The 21,553-nt window shown below is 19.8% G+C and overlaps 5 protein-coding genes across 7 annotated transcripts; 2 read left to right on the top strand and 3 right to left on the bottom strand.

The window, feature by feature from the left end:
• Positions 1 to 529: 529 nt before the first annotated feature.
• LOC122718739 (ionotropic receptor 21a-like) lies at positions 530 to 4,996 on the bottom strand. The gene is made up of 9 exons (XM_043944038.1): positions 4,724 to 4,996; positions 4,426 to 4,606; positions 4,212 to 4,360; positions 2,526 to 2,834; positions 2,341 to 2,443; positions 1,932 to 2,218; positions 1,513 to 1,839; positions 916 to 1,297; positions 530 to 814 (listed from the first exon to the last, which is right to left on the bottom strand). The coding sequence occupies exons 1-9, from the start codon at positions 4,771 to 4,773 to the stop codon at positions 530 to 532; spliced, it is 2,073 nt and encodes a 690-aa protein (XP_043799973.1). The 5' UTR covers positions 4,774 to 4,996.
• A 2,256-nt stretch (positions 4,997 to 7,252) lies between these two features.
• LOC122718740 (peroxisomal acyl-coenzyme A oxidase 3-like) lies at positions 7,253 to 10,491 on the top strand. Of its 2 annotated transcripts, XM_043944039.1 has the most exons (11): positions 7,256 to 7,574; positions 7,682 to 7,804; positions 7,887 to 8,045; positions 8,246 to 8,393; positions 8,478 to 8,768; positions 8,851 to 9,014; positions 9,090 to 9,339; positions 9,412 to 9,645; positions 9,716 to 9,870; positions 9,944 to 10,237; positions 10,308 to 10,491. In XM_043944039.1, exons 1-11 carry the CDS (start codon positions 7,455 to 7,457, stop codon positions 10,398 to 10,400), a joined length of 2,031 nt encoding a protein of 676 aa, XP_043799974.1. In that variant the 5' UTR covers positions 7,256 to 7,454; the 3' UTR covers positions 10,401 to 10,491. The 2 variants fall into 2 exon arrangements, with proteins under 2 accessions (XP_043799975.1, XP_043799974.1); XM_043944040.1 differs by lacking the exon at positions 10,308 to 10,491 and having other exon boundaries at positions 7,253 to 7,574; positions 9,969 to 10,156.
• Positions 10,492 to 10,948: 457 nt separating this feature from the next.
• LOC122718759 (beta-1,3-glucosyltransferase) lies at positions 10,949 to 14,553 on the bottom strand. The gene is made up of 10 exons (XM_043944075.1): positions 14,509 to 14,553; positions 13,893 to 14,001; positions 13,711 to 13,820; positions 13,443 to 13,625; positions 13,243 to 13,373; positions 12,944 to 13,124; positions 12,699 to 12,834; positions 12,461 to 12,608; positions 12,104 to 12,380; positions 10,949 to 11,213 (listed from the first exon to the last, which is right to left on the bottom strand). The coding sequence occupies exons 2-10, from the start codon at positions 13,963 to 13,965 to the stop codon at positions 11,058 to 11,060; spliced, it is 1,395 nt and encodes a 464-aa protein (XP_043800010.1). The 5' UTR covers positions 13,966 to 14,001; positions 14,509 to 14,553; the 3' UTR covers positions 10,949 to 11,057.
• Positions 14,554 to 15,453: 900 nt separating this feature from the next.
• Positions 15,454 to 16,197, bottom strand: LOC122718761 (probable trafficking protein particle complex subunit 2). The gene is made up of 3 exons (XM_043944076.1): positions 16,029 to 16,197; positions 15,718 to 15,951; positions 15,454 to 15,643 (listed from the first exon to the last, which is right to left on the bottom strand). Exons 1-3 carry the CDS (start codon positions 16,116 to 16,118, stop codon positions 15,545 to 15,547), a joined length of 423 nt encoding a protein of 140 aa, XP_043800011.1. The 5' UTR covers positions 16,119 to 16,197; the 3' UTR covers positions 15,454 to 15,544.
• Positions 16,198 to 18,793: 2,596 nt separating this feature from the next.
• LOC122718704 (glycoprotein-N-acetylgalactosamine 3-beta-galactosyltransferase 1) lies at positions 18,794 to 21,079 on the top strand. 2 transcript variants are annotated; one of them, XM_043943971.1, is made up of 5 exons: positions 18,794 to 18,842; positions 19,202 to 19,377; positions 19,450 to 19,657; positions 19,718 to 19,856; positions 20,003 to 21,079. In XM_043943971.1, exons 1-5 carry the CDS (start codon positions 18,794 to 18,796, stop codon positions 20,547 to 20,549), a joined length of 1,119 nt encoding a protein of 372 aa, XP_043799906.1. In that variant the 3' UTR covers positions 20,550 to 21,079. The 2 variants fall into 2 exon arrangements, with proteins under 2 accessions (XP_043799906.1, XP_043799907.1); XM_043943972.1 differs by lacking the exon at positions 18,794 to 18,842 and adding an exon at positions 19,065 to 19,101.
• The last annotated feature ends 474 nt before the right edge of the window (positions 21,080 to 21,553 follow it).

Below are 21,553 nucleotides of genomic sequence, written 5' to 3' on the forward strand. Positions count from 1 at the left end.
GATAGAAATATATAATATATAACGAATGAAGAAGAAAATGAAAGAGAAGTATTGAGAAAGAGAGAGAGAGAAAGAGAAGAGAGAGAGAGAGAGAGAGAGAGAGAGAGAGAGAGCAATTCAATGAATAGGTAAGAACAAGTGCTTGTGTAACAAAGAGAGGAAGAATATTGAACCTTCTTTGTTATAATATTGGTATGTAATACTATAGACATTTAATTAAAAATTTATAAATTTTTTCATTATATTTATCATATTTTACTTTTAATATATTAATACTTTAATAATACATAAATTAAAATCTATAACCATATGTTTTCTATTTGAATTTTTTATGTACAATATGTATATATATTTTTTTTAAATACAATGTTTAATATGTATTGTAATTTTATAAATATATCTTAAAAAGTCAATTTTATTGTAAATATATTCTTCTAGAATTATATTACAATAATAAAATACATTTTATTTATAATATAATTAATATATTTTTACATTTTTAAAAAATTAATAATTATAATTTGTTAATTTATATTTTAGAATTATTATTACTATTATAAAATATATCTAAATGATACTTGTCAAATTTTGGGTCTTTTAATACAATATATTTCCAATATAAGATTTCACCTATTAAAATCATAAAAGCTAATAAATAACCAGAAATAATAGCAAAAAATGCACCTTGTAACTTATGAAGATTAACTAATGCTTTTTCTGATTCTGCCTCTTGTCTTATTTCCATAATTTTTGGCCATTCCATAACATCATTTAACCATTTTTGAACTAATCCAATTTCTATCATGCGCCTTATCTAAGAACATATATTGCATATCATATATTGCATAAGACATATTATTATGAGATGTCTTTTTTTAATGGTTTAATAATAATTTATAAAAAAAGAATATGTACCAAAATATCAACTTTTGGCTTCAATGGTGAATTTTTTTCCATACCAAGAGCTGTTGGCATATTTATAATACATTCCTCCATAATGTGTAAATTATGTTTTGATGATATATTGTTTGTAGTTTCATTTTTTTTTTTTTCTTTTTCGAATATCTGTCGTTTCACACGGGCATATTGAAGTAAATAAGAGTTCTCATAATAACAAAAAGAACCATTTGCCACTTTTTCAATAGCTTCATCTTCATGTTTAATTATTATAAATTTATTACCAATTTCTTGGCTGCTGAAATCTGATGATTTCAAGAAAAAATTTTTGCTTTCTTCATTCAATCCCCCAACTTCCATAGAACTTTTTGCCAATTGTGCTAATGTATCAATAGTAACTCTACATTCAAATTATATAAATAATATAATATAAAATATAATACAAATATTTCAATATATAAAATATTAAATATTAAAGTATTAAATATTTATAATGAAATATATTAATAAGCTTGTTAAAATTTAAATACAAATTAAATTATATGCATATTATATTTATATATGAATTAATTCTATTAATAAATTCTATTAATAAATAATTTTATTAATTTTTACCTGGCAACTGGATTTGCTAGAGTTGCAGTCATGCTAGCTCGATAAGCAACTGCAACTAAAATACTATAAATCCACCACCATCCAATTAGTATTCGTACAGCCCAAGGGCTTGGTAAATGTGGCAATGAAACTTGAAATAACATACTATAAGTATATAAAATACTATTTCCTATTTCAGTAAATAAGTATAATCCCTTTGTTTCATTTTTTATAGATGTATTTTGACTTTTATATGAACTTATGTGCTTCTTATAAGATAATGATAAAAAATAAAATATAATACTTCCTAGAATCAAAGTGAGAATAAGTGCAATCCAAGTGTAAAATCTAAAAACAAAAAATATATATATTATTTACTTGTTAATTATGTTTCTTTAATTTATTTATTGTGAATTATATTTTTTTCATTTTATACTTGCTTAAATGGAAGTATTAGCAACTTCCATGAATTTTCAGTTAATGATTCTGGTGTCAAAAAAGTAAGACATTCAATATTATATGGAATAGTGAGATCAAGATAATTCAGATTTTGCAATGTATAATGTAAATCACCCAAATAAAATGCAGCATTTTCTTCTATGGCTTTGCTTATTAGCCCAGTATCAGTTTGATTATTTCCTTCAATGTCCTTTTGTTTCAATGGAATATTTTGATGTATATAATATTTTGGTTTAAAATTCATTGCTTTTGATATGATCTGTATTAACTGAAAAAATGAAATAATACAAATATAAAATAACGTATTTTATTTATATCTTTATTTTATTTATATCTTATTTTGTATATATATGTATATATCTTATACTATATTTTATATATAATACATACTTCAAATTCTATTCCTAAACCTTGTATTATGTTATTTGGTTGTTTATTATAATATAATTTTGATTTTTCTGTTACTGCTGGAATATGTTCAAATACAGCAATTCTAAAATATATCAGAATTGTTATTAAAATGTTTTAAAAGTAATAAGTATAATTATAGTTATATATAATTTTTTTATACAAACTGTAAGTGTCTTTTTTGTAAATTATTAGTTTTTTCTGTAAAATGATTGGTACCATAACGCAATTTGCCTTGATACCACGTATCTATATATTTTGTCGCAGTAAGCTTTCTTTTACGAGGAGGAAAATAGACGGTATTCAAATCAATTTTTTCTTTGAATGATATTTCACCAGAACGATGTTTGTATGCATTATATTGACGGATAAAAACTACATTAATTATTTTTTTCCAAAGATAATACAAATTTAATTGGAATAAACGTAAATCATATAACAATAAAAATAAACCATGAGTATTAATTAGACGTTCTCTGAAAATAAAAAATTAGAGATATTTTAGATTTTAATATTTGAAATATAAAATTTATGAATAAAGCATAAAATATATGAATATGAATGAAAAAGTAAAATAAATAAATTAAAATTGATAAAAATTGTTAATGTTAATATATTTATGATAATTATAATTACATAAATCATATAATAATGTATAAATTCATAGTTGAAGAAATATAATGTTTAAAATACATATTATTAGCATACATTAATATATATTAATACATATATTTGTAAAAAAATATAATGCAAGTATAAGCAATGTTTAGTTGAATGTTTCCTATTATTACGTTCCGTTGTTCCATATTATTTATTTTTAATATTTTATTTATTCGCTAGTATATTGAAAAAAAAATAAGAAGATAATTAATATCAATTAGTGCAAAAAGTGAAAAAATCACAACAGAAGAATAAAAAAATTATAATTAAATTTTATTCAGATGATATATCACTTCGTGAAATTGAATATACGGTAGGTATATAATATATAGATAGAAGATATTGTTTAATACATCATAAACAAATAAAAGAGTGTATATTATTGTAAATAATTATTTGAACTCAAAATATAAAGAAAAATTTCAATTTATTTATTCAAATTTAAATTTAATTATTTAATTAGAGATATATGCCATTTCAAATTATACATCTAACACTTTGTTATAATTATGTATATTAAAAATATTCGTAATGTAAATAACACGCTATTGATAAATTTTTAAAATAATTTCTTAATTTTCTTTTTTTTTTTACATTTATTCTTATCATCAACTTATATGTAATTATATAATAATTTAAAAAGCATTGCAATGACACAATTATTCAATGTTAATTACTGAACAACTAAATAATATAATTTCAAAAAGTTTCAAAAAAATAATAAAAAATGTTTAAAAGATAATATTGAATTTGAATACTTATTTTAAATTTTCAAAAATGAAATATCGTATAATATAAAAATAATTCAAAAAATCAATTTATACAAAAAAAATCATATGGTTATATTTAAAAAAAAAATATGTTTACATAAGATAATAGAGGTTGTTTCAAAATAATGTTTTAATTTATGAGATTTTCTATTGGATTTGTCTGAGACAGAAATATAATTTAATCAAGTTTATAGATTTAACTTATATTAGAAAGTTCGCAAAATTTTCGAATATCATATTATTCAAATATATTTTTCAATCACTTAAAAATAATCAGAAAAAAAAATTAGAATTTACAATGAAAATGAATACAATATAATATATACATATTTTTATATAAAATTTGCAAAAAAAATTGCATAAAATTATTTTAACAATATTTCAAATAATATTTATTTATTATAATTTTATTTATATATTTACCTTTCTGTATATTGTAAAAATTCTGCTGTCAAATAACCATTACTGATTAGCATAATATATGCGTTACAGTCAACTGTTCTACCGTCGACTAAAATTCTTTGTATTCGTCGTCTTGGCCGTGAAAATTGTTCGTTATCATGTAATAAGATCTGCAATACATATTATGAATAATTATATGAAAATAACTAAAAATAAATTTGAATATTTATATTACCTCATATTTTGATACATTTGAAGAACCTTTAATATTTTGAATATCTATAAGATTTTGATAAATCGAATCCGTAACAAAAATAATGCAATTTGTTTGTTCAATAATTTCCTCCACGATTTCTTCAGCAAGAGATTTTAAATTTGCTTCATTATTCTCGCATTGATGTAATTTATAAAATACTCTATGCATTTTTATTAATATTTAATGATTAATTATTTTTCAATTATATTCACAAATTACAAATTAATTAATTTAAATTGAAATTAAATTAAATAAAAATTAATTAAAATATCAATACCTTTTACTGGATACTAGTATGATTTGAAGAAACAACGTAACAAGTAACATTGCTTGACGATTCTACTATCAAAATGGAAATGCTGATTTAACTCAATCAGTCTTTTTAATTTGCTTTTTCGATCACAAGAAATCAAATATTTAGAGATCTCATTTACTAGGGAATTAACTTGGATAAGCAATGCAATCGATAATGCAAATGCAAGTTAGTAAACGGCAATTTTGAATAAGGTCACGGTGGATTCAGTTTATTTTTATTTTAAGTCAAAAAGCAATTGTGTAATTGTACATGTACACAATATATAGTTACAGTAGACTATAGTAGCTATAGTTGTAATTTGTATTATAACAATTTTTTCTAATAATATAAAATATTTTTTACTTAATTATATATATGATTAATTATTTGTATTAAATTCATATAAATTAATTATAAAATTTAAATGTAAATATCTCTAAATATATATATATATATATCATTAAACTATGTAATTTTAATCTACTTAATCTATTATTTTTTCATGAAAGAATTTTTTTTAATTATATTGATTATTTTTAAGTTATATTAATACAATATTTATTATTACAATGTAACTGATATTCATTACTGAATAAATTAAGTATTATGTATATAATGTTCTATATATATAATAATTTTTTCATTCCTTAAAAATTTATTTATCGTTTAATTTAATCGAGAATTTTTGCGAATTCTTCGACCAACTTAATTGATATTTCCCATTTGAAAGTTAATGAAATCATATTTTACATATTATTAATATACAAGTAGGCCTCTATTACGATATAAATCAACGTTCGCAAAATATATTAAGTTTTTCGATGAATTTTCGACAATTTCTACTTGTTTTTTGTGAAAAAATTGTATTATATGTATTATATTTCTTAATGCAAACGTAAACTTTATTAATTAGAAATTTTTGTTTATAAGAAAATATAACAAAATAATAATAATAATAAATTCATATTTAAATAATACATATTTAAATATATAATAATATAAAGAGTGTTTATAAAATTAGTATCCATGATTATTTTTGCAAATGGTAAGTATATAGATAAAATAAAAAAAAATTTTATTATTTTTTATATAATTTTTATAATATCGATGTGTATATGTCAATTTTTTGTTTGAATTTTTTTCGAAAAATAAATATAAATATTTTGTTATATATTTTGCATGAAAAACAAATTCAACCATATTTAAAATTATAATTTTTAAAGTCATACAAAATCGATTATGATAAAAATAATTTTTTATCATTATCATTTTCGTATATCTTATTCATAGAATTGAACAACATTTCAAAATTCATAATTAATTTTTATATTGTAATGTTTATTTCTACTAATAACATTCAATGAATATATTTATACAATATATATTCAATAGAGCAAAATAAAAATGCATCAATCTAAACATTAGGCAGAATATTTAAACAAAATATAATGATATGAAAACAAAATATAAAAAAAAACAATAAAACAACGAAAGTTAATGAAAAATATATTATTAAATATTTAATTATTTCTTTTATTCTTTGCTTTATATATAATTTTCAAGATTATTGCATCTTAAATAATTGAAATCGTTTCGATATAGAGCTTTATGCGATACAACAAAATATGTAACATTTTATTTAAAAACTTAAATGTCACATATTGTAAATGAAATGTAAATCATAAAACGATAAAACTTTTTTTTCTTTTATTTTTTTCATATACTTACTATTTGAAGAAAAGAAAAATGTAATTATTGAAAATAATATTAATGGATTATTGATTTTCTTTCGATTATAAATGAATTCAAATTTATTAATAATTATGTTATATTATAGATAACTATAAATATAGATATTTGTTAATTGATTGTTAATTATTAATTACAAAAACTAATTCGATTTACGTCGTATTTTCATATTGTCATATTAATTTCCTTCATTTAATCGAAAGAATCTTGACAATCCATTATGTTATCTTTAAAAAAGTATAAATTATAAAAATTTTCTTTATTGCAATATTAGTTTTTTTTCGTGGCATTCTTTTTAACTACTTTACGTTTTGCATTTATGTATCTCGCTTGCTCTAATTATGTCTATTCTCTTACTTTATCGAATTGTGTCAGGTTGAAACTTGAAACATTAATAATGAATAGCGAGAGAAGAGTGAAGATAAGTTGCAGATTTTAGAAATATATTTAAACATTATTAACATTATATATGTTAAATCTTTTTATCTTATCTATTCTAGTATTTTTTTGTATTATTTTCATTCTCGTTTATTTCTAAATTTGATATGCTTGTTAATATATTTTCGGTTATAATTTGAATATCTTTTAATTTAGAATAAAACATTGAATTACAAAAATTTAAGTATCTTATAGAATAATAAAAATTTTCTGTAAAAATAAGATTCATAATTTTAAATTGAAACGATTAAATGATATATTCTTTACTATAAAAAAAAAATTTCTCTTGTTCTATGTTAATAAAAAAATAATTGTAAGATTGTAAAATTGTGTATACGTTTATATTATATTAATAATAATGTATCGATACTATTAAATATTTTTGCACGAATTTATTGATATTATTCATGAATTATATAGCATCCGCAAAAATTTATGTCGCTTCTTTATCATGGTGACATGTTAATAAATAAAACAGTGTTGAATCATTCTTTTATCATATAGGTATTTTAATTAAAAAGTTAAAATGAAGGATATAATAGCTGACTTACCAAAAGGACCTTTAGATCCTTATAGAAAATGTGCAACTTTCGATTGGAAATTATTGAAATTCAACTTAGAAGGAGAGGATTTTGTAAAGTTTCAGGTATTTAGGAAGAAATTTTATTATAGTAATATATTTAATAATTTATCTTTGAATTTTCATATAAGAAAGATATAAATAGTGCTTTTCAAATATTTTTATCATTTCAGAAAACTTTGTGGGATTTTATAAAAACGTCACCAATATTTCAAAACCATGTCTGTGATACATTAGATGAACAACGAAAACTTTGTAATGCTCGTGTTCGAGCATTAAAGGATAACAATATTGCAGTATATATTATTAACAATGAAAAATAGAAAAAAAGAAACAATTAACTTTTACTTATATAAGTCACCTATAATTTTTCTACAGAATCCATTAATCCATAGACATTGGTTTACTATAATATATCAATATGAAGCTTCTATACCGATAAAAATGGGTGTGATGGATGGTATGGTTCCAATTACAATTCTTGCTTTAGGCACACAAGATCATTATGACACGGTAACAAAAATTCAAAACGGACAAGTAAGCATTTTGAGACATGTTTTATATTTTTAAATATTTTATTGTTTAAAGTTTTAAAATTTATATATCGATTTTAATAAAGGATTCAATCAACACAATTAAAAATATATAAAATTGTATTTTAGTTATAATTTGAATTTCTATTAAGAATTTTAAAATATTTTATATAGAAACATTATTGATATAATATAATTTTTTAGTACACATGTTGTTTTGCACTGACGGAAATATCGCATGGAACGAATGCGAAAGGAATAAGAACTACAGCTACGTATGATGTGAAATCGAAGAGTTTTGTCTTGAATACTCCTGACTTTGAAGCTGCAAAATGTTGGGTTGGTGGTTTAGGTAATGTAGTAAAAAATATACACTTTATAAATTATAAATTAAAATTCTTAAATAAAATAAAATAAAGATTTATGTCTTTTTTAGGAAAAACTGCAACTCATGCTATTGTATTTGCTCAATTAATTACACCAGATAAACAAAATCATGGACTTCATACATTTATTGTACCCATTAGAGATCCAAATACTCATATACCTTACCCAAATATAAATGTTGGAGACATGGGTGAAAAAATTGCGTTAAATGGAGTAGACAATGGATTTATGATGTTTCATAATTATTACATTTCTCGAACATGTTTATTAAATAAAACAGCAAATGTTACCGAAGATGGAAATTATACAGCATCTGTAAAGGATAAAAGTAAACGATTTGGTGAGAATTTAAAAAAATTTTATAATATTTTTAATTCGATTTCAATAGTTCGAATACTAATAGTACATTTGAATTTGCGTAGGTGCATCCTTGGGTGCATTATCTTCGGGACGTATTACCATTACATCATTATGCTCAAACTTTACATCTGTTGCAATAACCATTGCTATACGATATTGTGCCGTAAGGAAACAATTCGGACCATCGGAATTTGAGGAATGGCCAGTTATAGAATATCAAGCGCAGGTATTTAAATGAGTCGAATGAAAATCTACCAAATATAAAATTGTTGTACAATTAAAATTTAACATAAACATGTAGCAATGGCGATTGTTTCCTCACTTGGCAGCAACATATGCTATAAAAATATTTTCTGTTGCATTTGTAAATCAAATGTTCGAATTTAATTTGAAACTTATTACAATAAATGCAAAAAATCAAGATAATATCGATAGTGAAGGTATGGAAATACATGCACTATCTTCTGCAACGAAGCCCGTGTGTTCATGGACTAGTCGGGATATTATTCAGGATTGTAGAGAATCTTGTGGAGGACACGGTTATCTTAAAAGTATGCTTTAATTATAATGAAACAATTTTTATTTCATTTTTGTATTATTTAATTTTTATTTTCAATTATTAGTTTCTCGTTTGGGTGATCTAAGAGCTGAGAATGATGTAACTTGTACATTTGAGGGCGAAAATAATGTACTAATTCAGCAAGCAAGCAATTGGTTATTAAACCAATGGTCAAATGTACTCAGTGGAAAATCTATAAATTCTCCATTAAAAACGGCAGATTTCATGAAAGATGCTAATAATATTTTAATACAAAAATTTTCTTATACAACGGTCGATGATATATTAAAACCAGAAAGTATGAAGATAATTTAAATAAAATTCAAAATTTATGATTTATGATTTTATTTCACACTTACTTTTTACAGATTTATTTTTATCCTTTACATGGTTATTATGTTATTATTTAAAAAGAACATATGAACAAACACAAAACTTAAAACGCAAAGGTTGTGATGATTTTGATATAAGAAATAATACACAAGTATTTTTTGCACAAACATTATCTATATTATACGGACAGGTAATATTTTATTTTTAATATTGCAAAATAATTATTGAATTATTAAATTAATTTTGTTAATATTTTTATATAGCATGTGATAATGAAGTATTTTATAGAATGTATACAAAATCCTTTGTGGAGATCAGAAGAACGTAATATATTGACAAAATTATGCTCGCTTTATGGAGCAGTTATTTTAGAAAAAAGATTAGGAGACTTTTACGCTGGTGGTTATGCATCGACTAAAAGTAATATGGATAGATTATTACGAGAAGGCATCATAATTTTATGTAAGCAATTAGTTCGAGAAGCAGTAGCGTTAGTTGATGTTTTAGCACCGCCGGATTTTATCTTAAAGTCTCCATTAGGAATGGCTGATGGTCAAGTATGTTTATTTTATTTTTAGAGTCCAATCTATAATATTCCAATTTTATTTTCTATATATGTGTATACAGGTATACAAACATATTAAAGAAGAAATATTCAAGCATAAAGAAAACTTCGAACGACCATCATGGTGGAGAGAAATAATACGATCAAAATTATGATATGTATATAGCATGTAATTAATTTTGTTGTTATATTTTTAATATTTTCTATTATGAAAATTATACATTTCCGGACAATAAAAATTTATTATAAAATTTATACAAAATCTATTTATATTCAATTAATTTTATTTTAAAAATATTTCTAAATAAATCGAAAAAATTCATTATATCTATAATTTAAATTATATATAAGATGTCCTATAATTGGTACAATCAAATAATAAATATAAAAAAATTAATCGAAAATAGAATAAAATTTTTAATAAAATATAAAATGAAATTTCATTTTCAAATAAATTAAGTTTGAAAACTTTTTAAATACAAATAAAAAGTTGACTATTTCCTAATTAGATACGAATAAATTATCGATAAAAGATAATTTAATATGTAATGATAAGAAAAAATATAAAATAAGTTTTTTTTTTCATTTAAAAATTAGTTTTCGAAAAAATATATTTTCAACTTATTTTTTATTGTATATAAATCTTTTTGTTTCTGGTTAATTATGAATTATTGTGCACAATAAGTATAATAAATATATTTTTTTAAATAAAAATTTTGATACTAACATATTATAATATTACATATAAAATATAACTAATTTTTTTTTATCATTAATAAATATTTATGAACTAAATGTAAATTATAATAATATTATAATTCCATATGTTTTTTAACTGTAATTAATGATTCGTCCGCTTCTGCAAACCATTCATCATAAACTAGTTGAGGATCAATCATCCAAAATTTATGGAATGATATGGGATCTTGTGAAGCAAGATATGCGGTAGCATAATCTATAGGTCGTGCCTATAATAAAAACATTATATTTTAAAATTATACTTATCTTCATGTAAATAATATTTAAAATTATATATCTTCTAAATTAATAATTAAATAATATATTTAAATAAATTAATACAAATTTTATTAATTATTTTCTTAGTTAATAACAAAAAATTTTTTTATTTTGCTATATTATTTTTTTTTAATATTAATTATATTTTCTAAATAATTCTTGCGAATTTCTTATTTTGGAACATTTAGAATATTTTTAAACATCATAAAAATAAATAATTTTATATGAAATCTCTACATTTTTTTTTTATAAAATATTGACAAAGTATTTTATACATAAATTAAACAAAAAAAAAATAAATAAATAAATCAAAGAAAAGATATTGTTTGAGAAGACAAAGAGATATTGTTTGAGAAGAAATATATTATTAGTCCTTTAACATCTGAATCTAAATATCTATGAGATAGAATATGAATAAATTTTTCAATTTGTTTTCTTTGTGTAACTTATAAATAAAATATTTTATGTTTCTACATATAATATTAATTTATATATATTTTTATATCATATATATATGTATAATTCATATGATATTTCAAGATTCTAAGAAAAATTTCGCATATTATTTTTTTTTAATTATATTTTCTAATACAAAATTGTAAATTATGTATAAGTGCATGTATCAAGAATGCAAATTTTTAAATCTTATTAATATCTTATTAATACATGCTATACATATTCCATATAATATATATTTAAAACCATTAATTTAACTGTTGAAAGACTTTGGATTTTATTTTTAATATATTTTTATATCCGTATATAAATTAGAAATTATATTTAAAAATCTTCTAAAATAAATCTTTCTAATATTAAAAATAAATAATTTTACATAACATACTTGATGAAACATTGATGAATGTATAGGTTGTATTCCAACTCGTGCTAGACATATACCAAAAAGATACATGTCGTCAGGAGTTGTAGGTGATGGACAATCACATTTACCCAATTTTATCATTTCATGTACTAAAGGCGCAGATAAGGCAACACCAGCTCCACCGGTTAAGTATTCATATCCATGAAAACTGTTCCATAATTGAAAACCATATCGTTCTCCAATAGCAAGTGGAATGTTTGGATTGTAGCATGTTAATAAACGTATTAAACGTGCCACGCTTTAAATAATATTATATTAATATTTCTTATATTTTACATTATACATAATATATTATATGTAACAAACAGAAATATATACCTAAAAAGTGTATCATCATCACTAATAATTAACCAATTTAGATTTTTTTTTTTTAAAATTTTACTTGCTTCAACTAAAATATTATAGGTCTTTGCACAATGTCCTTGTGTTGTATTTGATACAATAAAAGCATCAGTTAGATATTTATCTATACTAAAAAAAACATACTGCTACTTTACTAATATTTAATATATATATAGTAATTAATTAATTAATTATATAAGAAAAATGATCATACCAGCAATATCACTAAAGTAACCAATATTTATAGCATACTTTGCCCATGTTTTTTTAATTATAGGAATTCTTTCAATATGAAATTTTGCACAAGTTTTTACAGCAAAGTATATATTTTTAGAAGTTATAGATGAATCCTTTATTATTTAAAATTATATAAGTACAAAGAAAAATATAATAATAATATAATAGAATACAATACAATAAAACAAAATAATACAAATAATATAAATAATATACACTTACACATGGATGAAAAAATCTTGGATATGTAGCACATTCAGAACTAGATATGACACATATTTGAGGTACATGTATTAATCGTATTCCTTTATCAATCTTTAAAACGAAAGATGCAAATTCATATGATGCATCAATTGAAAAATCATCCTTAGGTCCTTCATCTTTAATAATTTTATGTACTAAACTAAAAAAATAAAATTTATAATGAGAAATAATAAAATTTATATAAATTAAATAAAATTATATTTTGAAATAAAATCTTCTTAACAAAATTGAGTTATATGTTTAAATTTTTTTAATACTTTGTTAACAAAATTGATGTTATTGCAAAACCTGAAGCTATGTGTGGATATTTAAATTTCTTATTATGTTCTGCAAAATGATGTATGATAGTTGGTTCATGATCATATAATGCATGACCAATCCATATATTCTAAAACAAACATTTATTAACAAACATATAATTGTGAATATATTTTTTAATAATAATAGAAATACATACTTTATTTTCTTTGAATTTGGAAAGAATATTTAATAGTTTATTTAATCTAATTACAGTATTCTCTAGACAAAAAAAAAACCATTTTGAAGTAGTATATGTATTTGATAAATAATTTAGAAGTGGTATTATTGTCCAAGATCCATTAATATTTAATTTGTGAGATAAAACAATTTTGGGAGGATCCTAATGAAAAAATTAATTACTATATTTTAACATTATAGAATAATAATTTTTAAATATATAGCAATATTTAATATTGTAAATATACTTTGTCAAGAGAATCTGCTTGTTCAAAAATGTTTTTTTCTAACATTTTAGCATGTGCTATATGATAGCCTTCTTTTTGATCTAATATTACGATAACTATTTCATTGGGATCTGTAAATAAATATATTTCATTTATATTTTGTATTTTCATGTGAGAAAAAATTATTATTATATATAACTTACCTATACCATTTACATTAGTCTTATTCAGGAATAATAATAAAAATATCAAATATATGGAATATATGAAAAACATTATGATTCTTAACAATTTAAATTAATTGACCCACTCCTTAAAGAAAAAAATTAAATATTTTAAAATATAAAAATATTTAATTAAATTATTAAATAAGAATAATATAAAAAATAATAATTATATATATAAAAATTTAATAATATATTTAAAAAATATATTTAAAAAGAAGTATTAATTATGTACATTAATGTTTTCTTATTCTATAATTTCTAAATTTAAATTATAATTATTCTAAATTTCTAAATTTAAATTATAAAAATTTATAGATAATATATAAATACTTAATGAATTCAAAAATATTATAAAGAATAATATCTTTAACATTAACACGATTGTGTTAATTAAAAGATACAAAATATTTAATTTTGAACAGAATATATATTTTATATTTTGATTTATTTATATATGTAATTTGGAATGTATATAATGTCCAACATCTTTCTAAAATAAAAAAGTAAAAAATACTTTTTATAATACAAAAAATATGATCTTTATTATATTAAATATTAAATAAATAAAAATTCTCATGTGTATTATACATACATATATATCCTTAAGCATAGTTTATCATTGAATTTTTTTTATTTGAATATTTTTCATTATGAAATTTGTATACTTATATAGATATACATTTATGTATATAGCCGGTCTTGTATAGGGTTTTTAATTTTAATAGGAATAAAAAATAAATTACTAAAGAATATAAAAATTTTATTTTAAATTTTAAATAAGATATCTTTTTTTAAGATATCAAATTTTGCAAATATTATGATTATATTTCAAGTTTATAGACTATATGAATTACATATAAATATTTTTATAATATAACCTCAAAATAAAAATTTTGTTTTCTATTTTTTTTGATAAAATGCTTTTATTATCATATTTGATCATAAATTTAATAAAAAATAATTCCTTGATCAATTTAATATTACAAAAATCAATATATATTTTGAATTTTTTGAAATTTTTGTATTATTTTAAAATCACTCTCTTTATCCCTTTCTAGATATATTTATTTTTTTATAAAAATCTTTTTATACAATATATAATTTTTTTATATTATATTACTATTATATAAAAATATTATATCATCATTTATTAAAAAAAGTTTTTTATTACTTAGTAAAAAAAAATATTTACTAAGAAAAAATACTTTAATTAAATATAAAATAATATTCTATTTAATGGTATAGTAATATTCTTTTTTATAATTAATATCAATCTATTTTGATTATCAAAGACAATTTTATTTCCTCAATTTCTATATTATTTATCATAATTCAATATTCTTTTTGGACAATTAATTACATTTATGCGCTATATGCACTAAAATTATTTTTAATAATGTTTTATTACATTTTTCAGTTTTCTTTTGATATTATATAAATTTTTTAAATGATAAATTTTTATATTTAAAGTTGCTTTATATGTATATATATTTAATATTAAGAATATAAATAATGTATATAAGTAATACATATTACAAACATATAAAGATCAAATTTCTAAATTTCGAAATGATAATGTTAGATTTGTTATTATAGAAACTTTAAATATAAAATATGATAATAAATACTCAGGATGATAAATATTTTCTGCCATATAATTGTGCTTTTTTCTCAAAACCAATAGATTTAATAGGTGTGTTTAATTTATAAAATGGATTCATAGAATACTACAAAGGAAATAAAACATAATTATTAAATAATTTTAATAAAAATATCAAATATTTAAATATATCTTTCTTACCTTTATATACATTTCATACATTTCATTAAAAAAATTTTTTATACCATCTTCATTTTTACTATCATGTACCATAACAAATCGTATATGAGTTGCAGTTACAAAAGCACTTACAAACCATTGATTAAATTTATCTACAACTTTTAAATGCATATTTGTTGTTTTCCAAGTATGTTCATCTACAAGATCTAGAGCAGCATGTGCAATAAATTGATTTAAATGTGTATAATCTTCTTTCTGTAAAAAATGCAAAAATATAAGTGTTATTCTTGTTAATTATATACTGTTTAAACATAACCTTTAAAAAAATGAACCTTTGTATCTTTCCCAGAATTATTGAACTCAATTTCAAATAAAGGATTGTCCGTATGTCCGACAATTGCAAAATAATAATTCGCTGTCATTGTGTTGATATAATATATTTTAATTTTGACATTGATATTTTAATTACAGTTTTCTATTAAGCGTCATACATATACTTATAAATGTATATCATACTATACGTAACTAATAGTTATATGCATAAGAAAAACTGTTTGGATATATAATAAACTTCAAAATAATACGTAATGTTTTATTTATAGTTATATATACATAAGATAGCTTTGAATTATCGTATTTATAAAATATATTAATTATTAAAAAATAATTTTATTTTTAATAAAATTTTAATAAAATTTGAATTTTATTGGTGATTTCATCAATTGAATTAAATAAAAAATGTAATAAAAATGCATGTAAATAATTTTTGCATTATTGATAATTAAAACTTGAATTTTTTTCAAAATGAAAAAATTTTTTTAAAATTTGAATATCCAAATTAAAATTTAATAAAATTTTTAATTTCGCTTTACTTATTATAATTATTAAAATATCTACAAAAATATTAGTTTTTTGTACAAAATATAAAACTTTCCGATATATTCATAATAGCTAAATATAATTTTATAATTATTTATTATTTATTTAAAATAATTCAATATTCGTATTTGCAAAAATCAAACAAACAATATTTTTATATATGTTTCATATTTTAATAACGAATAATAATTAAAATTCTAGGAATATATTTTAAAAGTTAAAATTTTTAGTTTCAATGATAATTTACATAGAATATCCAGTTATAAAATAAATTATACAAATTACTGACAAACTATATTATATTTATAAAAAAATGTTTCAAATAAAAATAGTTTTAAAAAAGACATGATATTATTAGTTTTTTGTATATGATTAGATAGAAATCATATGATTATTTTTATAATATATAACATATATAATATTGAAGTCTTATGAAATCATGTAATTTTGAATAATTAATTTTTAAATAATCGATCAACATTCTTTATTAAAAAATCTATTTATGCTGTAATTAAAAATCATTAAAAAATATTCTAATTTAAAATTTGCAAAATAATGAAAATAATAAAAATAAGGAATAAAATAAGCAAAATAATGAATATGTGAAGTGATACTTTATTATTCATGCTTTCCATGCTTTCATGTAACAAAGTTTGACACAATTAAAATTATAATATCTTTTAAACTATTGATTTTTCAATATAAATATGTACTTTTGTACGATTTGTATTTTTTTAAAAAATGTCAAGACAGATTATTATATTTAAAAATATAAACTATTTACTTCTATTTTAAAAATATATGACTTCTTTTTGTTCATTTACAAAAAAATTAATTGCAACAAATTATATTATTTGAAATCATTTTTTGTATGAACTTTTTTACATAAATAATTAAATAATTTTTTGATAAATTGCATATTTTATAACCAGATAAATATATTTTATAAATCATAAAAATTATAAATATATTCGAATATCCTAATAATAAAACTATATTTTATTCTAAATTTCTTATATTATATTTATAGTAAATATTATTATAAATATTCTAATAAATGTTATATAATTATAATAAATGTATGTAATAAATATATATTATATTTATAATATATATTTGCTGATGTAAAAAAAGTTAGGTTGGATAGAAATTTGCAATATATCTGTATATGTATACTGGTTGAATAAAATGTTCAGTTATTATTGAACTACTAGACAAAAAAATATCATGTGACTCAAAATTTTATTGAAATATTTAAATCAACTTCTTTGCAAAATATTATTTTATTCTTTTCATCATGAGATTATCATAATCATGAATTCTTTCGTATTATTTAGCGCGTCTTTTTTATCTCTTTACATATTTGCTGATGTAAGTAAATAAAAAACACTTGTGATTATATATAAAATGTATAAAAGATATTAGATTTGATAAAATATAAAATGTAGATACTTGAATTTTTTTATATTATTTGATACGTGTTATATATATAATTTTGTTCAGTGTTAATTATGATTTATTATTAAACTATCTTTAAAATTATAGTTAAATTAATTATAATAAAAATTAAATGTTATTTTATGTATTTATGTATCAAATTTATAGTATAAGTGATAATATAATCAGACAAATTTTTTATATTAATATAATTGATTGAAAATATAATATTAATTATATATTATAAATAATATATTATAAATAATATTATTATAATTATAATATAATTATAATATAATATAATATAAATTATAATATAATTTATTTAAATATAAAACTTTTTCATCAATTTATAAATCTTAATTTTTTTCTTGACATACTTTTGTTTTTATATTATATGATGTCTTTATATTATATGTATATTTTTTAATATTATTTTATATATTTTTTTGAACAATAAATCTAATTATTACAATATTTATATATCATTTTTTAATAATATTAAACATATAAAGTATATTTATTTTATATAAATCTAAAGTCATTAATTGCAAACATAAAGATAAATATATTTTTTTTGAACCCTATTGTGAAAATAAGTTAAAGATATAAAATAATTTATTTATTAACATGATAATAATAATATTTTAAAATAATATTCTTATAAATGACATAAAAAAAAAATTTTTTTCAGAAGCAATATTTTAAATTAAAAAAAATATTAATATAAGAAATTTCAAATTGATGAATGATGTCCGATAAAAAATAATTCATTTTAAAAATGAATAAAATAATTTTAAATTTTTACTTATGTCTACAAAAATTTATAGGTATGTTGATGTAATTATGATATTATTATTAAAGATATGATAAAAATTTTTAAAAATTTATAGTATCCTAACTTCGATTTATTTATAATTTCTTTTATTTTATTTAAATATGTAAAAAATTAATGCTTTTTAATTAATAAAAATCATTAATAAGCTAAAAAAATACATTTTGTTGCAGTAATTTGACATAATTAAATCCTTTAGCTGGATTAAAGTTTACTTTTATATATCATGATTCAAAGGTTTTTAAATGTTAATGGTAAATTAATATTTTAAAATGATTGATTTTCATTATTAAATAATGAAAATCTAACATTGGTTGTATATCTTTTTATTAATAAATTTTATTTTTTATATAGGTGTTAGAAATGGTAAGCATTTTATATTAACTCTTCTTATTGGTATAATTTTTGGATTTATCTCAGCGTGCCTTTTAATAATTTCTACAAGAAATGTGCCATATATGTTTAATTGGTTTTCTGGTGGTTTTATGCTTGCAAGAGATCCACATCACTATTCAGAATTGGAATCAGAAGTAATTATTTTATATTATTTATTTTTAATCTCTTTATATTCAATTTTGTTATTTTATTAATAAATGTAATAGGTTGGTCCTGAAATAGAAGTAAAATTTCATAGTGCAGATGAGGATTTTCATAAAGATGAAGATAAAGTTGCACAAGAACTTGCAAAAAAAGTACGTGTCTTGTGTTGGATTATGACTGGTCCAAAAAATCACCAAAGTAAAGCTCAACATGTGAAAGCAACATGGGGAAAACGTTGCAATATTCTTTTATTTATGAGTTCTGCTAAAGGTAAAATATTATAATAATAAATAATAATTTAAATTATTATTTTAAAATATAAATTTCCAGATACAAATTTACCTACAGTTGTTTTATCAGTAAAAGAAGGAAGAGATAATTTATGGGCAAAAACCAAAGAAGCTTTTAAATATGCTTATGAAAAGTACAAAGATAAAGTTGATTGGTTTATGAAAGCTGATGATGATACGTAAATAATTTATTGCAATTACAAATTTTTAAATCATATTTAATAATAAATGATTTAATAAAAAAGATTTAAAATTCAAAATTTTTTTTTAATATAAGTATTTTTATTTTATGATTAATATTATTTAAAAATTATTAAATTTTCAGATATGTGGTGATAGAAAATTTACGATATATGTTATCATCTTATGACTCAAATTCCCCATTATATTTTGGCTGTAGATTTAAGCCATTTGTGAAACAAGGATACATGAGTGGTGGTGCAGGATATGTACTTAGTAAAGAAGCTTTGCGTAAATTTGTGGAAGAAGCTTTGCCTGATAAAACAAAGTGTCGTTCAGACAGTGGAGGTGCAGAAGATGTAGAAATGGGAAAGTGCCTGGAAAAAGTAAATGTCAAAGCAATGGATACTCGAGATCCACATGGTCGTGGAAGATTTTTCCCCTTTGTACCAGAGCATCATTTAATTCCTAATCACATGGATAAGAATTTCTGGTACTGGAAATATATTTATTACGATACCAAAGATGGTCTCAATTGTTGTTCCGATAGTGCGATTTCATTTCACTATGTGTCACCTAATATGATGTATGTTCTTGAGTACTTAATTTATCACTTAAGACCGTATGGTATCACACATAGTATAGAGAAACTTACTACAGATCAGTCAATTACTGTATTGACTGAATACTAGTCTTTATACTTATTATATTTTAATCTATAATGAATATCTTTGTTTTTTATAAATTTTTAAGCAAATATAGAGATTAAAAAAAAAATATTTTGAAATTTAATAATTAAAATAAAAATAAAAATTTTGCAATTGATAAAATTTGCAATTAAGCTTTTTCCTATTTAAATTACTTTTTGTATAAATTAAATGTTGTAATTATTCAGAGATAATTTTTTTTTAATCATTTTAAAATTCTAATCGTTTTTAGATTTGATTATTCGGCATTTCGAATCGATGATATTAATTTTTTTTTTATTTTAATGAGTATAACTAGTCCATTCAGGCCAACGAATTAGATATTAACATATTCACTGAAAAATAAAAATTTGTGATATATGTGATATTTCGTGTCATTTTTGCTTATATCCGTAATAGATATATATGATGTTTATACGTACCTATATATGAATGATGAAAAATTTATAAATTCATTGTAAGAGTAAAACAAGGTATGCACTCTTATAAATGTTACAAGCATATTAGAATATTATTAATTATTAATTATAAATTATTACTTAGTAATTTTTATTAATTAGTTTTAATAATTGTACATGTATAAATTTATACAATAAAATTTAATTTTTTCATCAAATATTTAATCGAAATTATTCTTGAAGTATGAAAATAATAAAGATATATTTTGATAAATTTTTATTATAAGTTATTTATTTTTTTAATTTTAAATTTTTTAATTAATCATTTTTTAAAAAAGAAAAAAGAAAGTTATTTTATAATGATCTGATCTGTTATCATTAATTTACAGCAATTTATATTTTCTTTTTCTGTACATATTGAGATTTTTTATTTCTTTAAGTAATATGATATATGATTAATTTTACATTAATAATAAGTTTTGCAGAAATAAAGACATTATACCATTTCTATTATGCTTGCAACATCAAAGCTGTAAAATTCACACATATTTTATGTGAAATGAGGTATATAATTATATATACACATAAAAC

The sequence above is a fragment of the Apis laboriosa genome, unplaced genomic scaffold (assembly GCF_014066325.1).
Source record: "Apis laboriosa isolate Shangri-la unplaced genomic scaffold, ASM1406632v1 scaffold68_cov148, whole genome shotgun sequence".
In the NCBI taxonomy this organism is placed as follows: Eukaryota; Metazoa; Arthropoda; class Insecta; order Hymenoptera; family Apidae; genus Apis; species Apis laboriosa.

Excerpts from the sequence above, each read along its gene's own strand:
- LOC122718739 (XM_043944038.1), bottom strand. The coding sequence starts at position 4,773 with ATGTTACTTGTTACGTTGTTTCTTCAAATCATACTAGTATCCAGTAAA. Across the intron at positions 2,219-2,340 it reads GTTTAGGAATAGAATTTGAA|TTAATACAGATCATATCAAA; the intron begins GTATGTATTATA and ends TCATTTTTTCAG. Across the intron at positions 1,840-1,931 it reads TTGCTAATACTTCCATTTAA|ATTTTACACTTGGATTGCAC; the intron begins GCAAGTATAAAA and ends TTTTGTTTTTAG.
- LOC122718740 (XM_043944039.1), top strand. The coding sequence starts at position 7,455 with ATGAAGGATATAATAGCTGACTTACCAAAAGGACCTTTAGATCCTTAT. Across the intron at positions 8,046-8,245 it reads CAAAAATTCAAAACGGACAA|TACACATGTTGTTTTGCACT; the intron begins GTAAGCATTTTG and ends ATAATTTTTTAG. Across the intron at positions 9,871-9,943 it reads TATCTATATTATACGGACAG|CATGTGATAATGAAGTATTT; the intron begins GTAATATTTTAT and ends ATTTTTATATAG.
- LOC122718759 (XM_043944075.1), bottom strand. The coding sequence starts at position 13,965 with ATGTTTTTCATATATTCCATATATTTGATATTTTTATTATTATTCCTG. Across the intron at positions 13,374-13,442 it reads CCAAATTCAAAGAAAATAAA|AATATATGGATTGGTCATGC; the intron begins GTATGTATTTCT and ends TGTTTGTTTTAG. Across the intron at positions 12,609-12,698 it reads TTACTTTAGTGATATTGCTG|ATAAATATCTAACTGATGCT; the intron begins GTATGATCATTT and ends TTTTTAGTATAG.
- LOC122718761 (XM_043944076.1), bottom strand. The coding sequence starts at position 16,118 with ATGACAGCGAATTATTATTTTGCAATTGTCGGACATACGGACAATCCT. Across the intron at positions 15,952-16,028 it reads ATTCTGGGAAAGATACAAAG|AAAGAAGATTATACACATTT; the intron begins GTTCATTTTTTT and ends CATTTTTTACAG. Across the intron at positions 15,644-15,717 it reads TGTATGAAATGTATATAAAG|TATTCTATGAATCCATTTTA; the intron begins GTAAGAAAGATA and ends TTTCCTTTGTAG.
- LOC122718704 (XM_043943971.1), top strand. The coding sequence starts at position 18,794 with ATGAATAAAATAATTTTAAATTTTTACTTATGTCTACAAAAATTTATA. Across the intron at positions 18,843-19,201 it reads ATGTCTACAAAAATTTATAG|GTGTTAGAAATGGTAAGCAT; the intron begins GTATGTTGATGT and ends TTTTTTATATAG. Across the intron at positions 19,378-19,449 it reads ATTCAGAATTGGAATCAGAA|GTTGGTCCTGAAATAGAAGT; the intron begins GTAATTATTTTA and ends TAAATGTAATAG.